Raw genomic sequence first — 2,454 nt, forward strand, 5'->3', positions numbered from 1 at the left:
CGGCGGTGGCTGCGTCCATCACGCACTGCCCTCTTCCCTTGGGGCCGGCGGTGGCTGCGTCCATCACGCACTGCTCTCTTCCCTTGGGGCCGGCGGTGGCTGTGTCCCTCGCATGGAGCCGGCTTCCTTCTTTCTCCCTTGTCTCCTTGCATCCTGGAGCCCTCAGTCTACGCATTCAAGCTTCAAGACGGTCTTCCTTGTGTGACTGTTTCATAAGACGTGATCTTGTCAATGTGAGATGAGAAAGCTAGAAGCTTTGCGTGGCTGTCATACTGCCTTCTGATAAAAATTCACGCTGCGGAATCCCTTTGGCAAGTCTGCCTCTGCCACCCCTTCATCTGTTTTCTGGGTGAGACCCTGGGGACGTGCTGGGCCGTCCCTGCTGCAGAGGGTTTGGAGGTGACAGCTCATGTGGATGGTGAGTCAGCTGCTGACCTCAGAACAACCTGGGAAGAAAAGGGCGCTGCACAGGCCCAAGGCTTAGGGCAAAACCTGCTTTTTCATTAGGGAAAAGAGTGGACACTGTGAGTTGCCAGCTGTGTGTCAGCACCGCTGTGGCATGCTGCTTGAGTTAGAATGAGGGGCTCCACATAACGAGAGGGAGTGAGGCTTTCTCTATGCCCTCTGCTGGGCCGTGTGCCCACACTGTTCACGAAGGAGCTCTTGACCCAGCTTTGCTGTGAAGAGGGAGCCCGGAACCCTGGGGCCTCAGTGGGGCTGGCAGAGCTGGGTGGGGCCAGCACTTTGAGGTTGGAGATCTTTTCCGCTTTGTGTACCAGAGGATCTCTGTTCAAAACTGCCAAACACAAAAGCCGCTATGGACAGCATGCTGGTGAATGCGTGTGGCCATGTCCCAGAGGTGTTATTTACAGAAAGAGCTGGGCACCGGGTCTGGAAAGCCTGGCGAACCCTAGGCTTACCTGCTGGCTTTGGGGAACAGAAGGTCCTCAAACCTGTGTGCACTGGCGGGGGCTGAGGACTTTAATGCTGCTGAAATGAGCTGGCGTGGCGGGCAGCACCTGGCTCCTGCCTGAATGGGGTGCTGCTAAAATCGAATGTGAGTCTGTGTTCTGCATACTGTTTTTGTTTATCTGAACAAAATTGTTCATTTGCAGACTATTTGTTGTGCTGATTCTTGGGTTATATGACTTGCAGAGGCCCCACTTCAGTAAAGGCCAGCAGCGTCCACACCAGTGGGTCTCATGGATCCGGCTGCAGGCTGCTGGCCCTGTGCCTCTTCTTCATTCCCAATTGTGTCAGAAGTCCCCACTGGTGGCCCTGACCTGTGGCCAGGCTTCCTGTGCAGCTTCCATGAGCCCAGGGGCTGGGGCGGCCATGTAAACCTGCACCAAGGACCCGGGTCTCGTTGGCTCCCCCATTGGGAGTGCTGACGTAAGGTTTCCCTGCACTGACCAGGAGGTGGTTTCCCCCAGCCCTGCTCTGGGAGCAAGTGTCGTCAGTGTCTAATGCTTTGTGTTTGGACCCTGTTCCAGTCAGCTGTTGGCCACGAATATCAGTCGAAACTTTCCAAGCATTGCTCACAGGTGGACTCGGTCCGTGGCTTCGGAGGCAAGTTTGGTGTCCAGATGGACAGAGTTGACCAGGTGAGTGACGTGGTGCTGGGACTAGGACCGGCTGGGGCAAGGGGGGCGTTCCCCGTGGGTGTCAGCCCCACTGGGCCATTGGTAGTAGCAGGCAGGTGGCCTCCAGCTCTGGGGAACTGCAGAGAGGGGCAGCTCCCTCCTGGGATGCTCTGAGAGCCTGGGCCCACCGGGGAGGAGGCGGGACATGGCGGGCTTGCTGTAGCAGTCCCTGCAGCCATTCTTTACTGCATGCCCTGGTATTGGATGGCGCTGTCTGTCCAGATGTGCCAGCAGGGACCAGTTCCACCCATGCTTCTTACGTGTGTGTGTCTGACAAAGTGACATCAGAGCCTATACTGGGGGGCAGGATGCACTCCTTGGGTCCAGGACTCAGGCTTTGTGTCTGGGTATTGCAGTCATCCTGGGCCTGAGCCTCTTCTCTGATTCTCTTCGGCTCGGGGCTTGTTGGCTCCTTTGTTTCGTAGTGGAGCGATAAGGAGCCGGGAGGGAGCCGATGCCAGTGGCAGATTGAGGCCTTGTGACATATTAGCCACGATTCCGAATTGATGTGTCTGTGAAATGAGGGGGAGGATCACATCTGTCTCACAGGCATGTGCTCAGATGCCCATCTCAGTGTCCGGCTGGCAGGGGTGCACCCCAGTGGTGCACCCTGCTATTCTTGTTATTAATATTAACGTTCTCAGCATGGCTTATTTAAAAAGCAAGCTTTTGTGAAGCCCTTGGAATGAATCAGCTGTGCACAGCCTGCCGCCATGTACCGGGGAGGGCAGGTCCCCATGGGTCCAGCTTGGCCGCCGTGTGCCGGGGAGGGCAGGTCCCCGCGGGTCCAGCTTGGCCGCCGTGTGCCGGG

At 57.1% G+C, this 2,454-nt stretch overlaps 1 protein-coding gene across 6 annotated transcripts in view; it reads left to right on the forward strand.

Moving 5' to 3' along the window:
* CTTN (cortactin) overlaps positions 1 to 2,454 on the forward strand; it is a 36,085-nt gene that overhangs the window by 14,739 nt on the left and 18,892 nt on the right. For all 6 annotated transcript variants that reach the window (XM_017515873.2, XM_017515877.2, XM_017515874.2 and 3 more), the window contains one exon: positions 1,494 to 1,604. In XM_017515873.2, coding sequence (XP_017371362.1) covers positions 1,494 to 1,604 — 111 coding nt within the window. The remainder of the gene's footprint in view (positions 1 to 1,493; positions 1,605 to 2,454) is intronic.

The sequence above is a fragment of the Cebus imitator genome, unplaced genomic scaffold (assembly GCF_001604975.1).
Source record: "Cebus imitator isolate Cc_AM_T3 unplaced genomic scaffold, Cebus_imitator-1.0 Scaffold563, whole genome shotgun sequence".
Taxonomy (NCBI): domain Eukaryota; kingdom Metazoa; phylum Chordata; class Mammalia; order Primates; family Cebidae; genus Cebus; species Cebus imitator.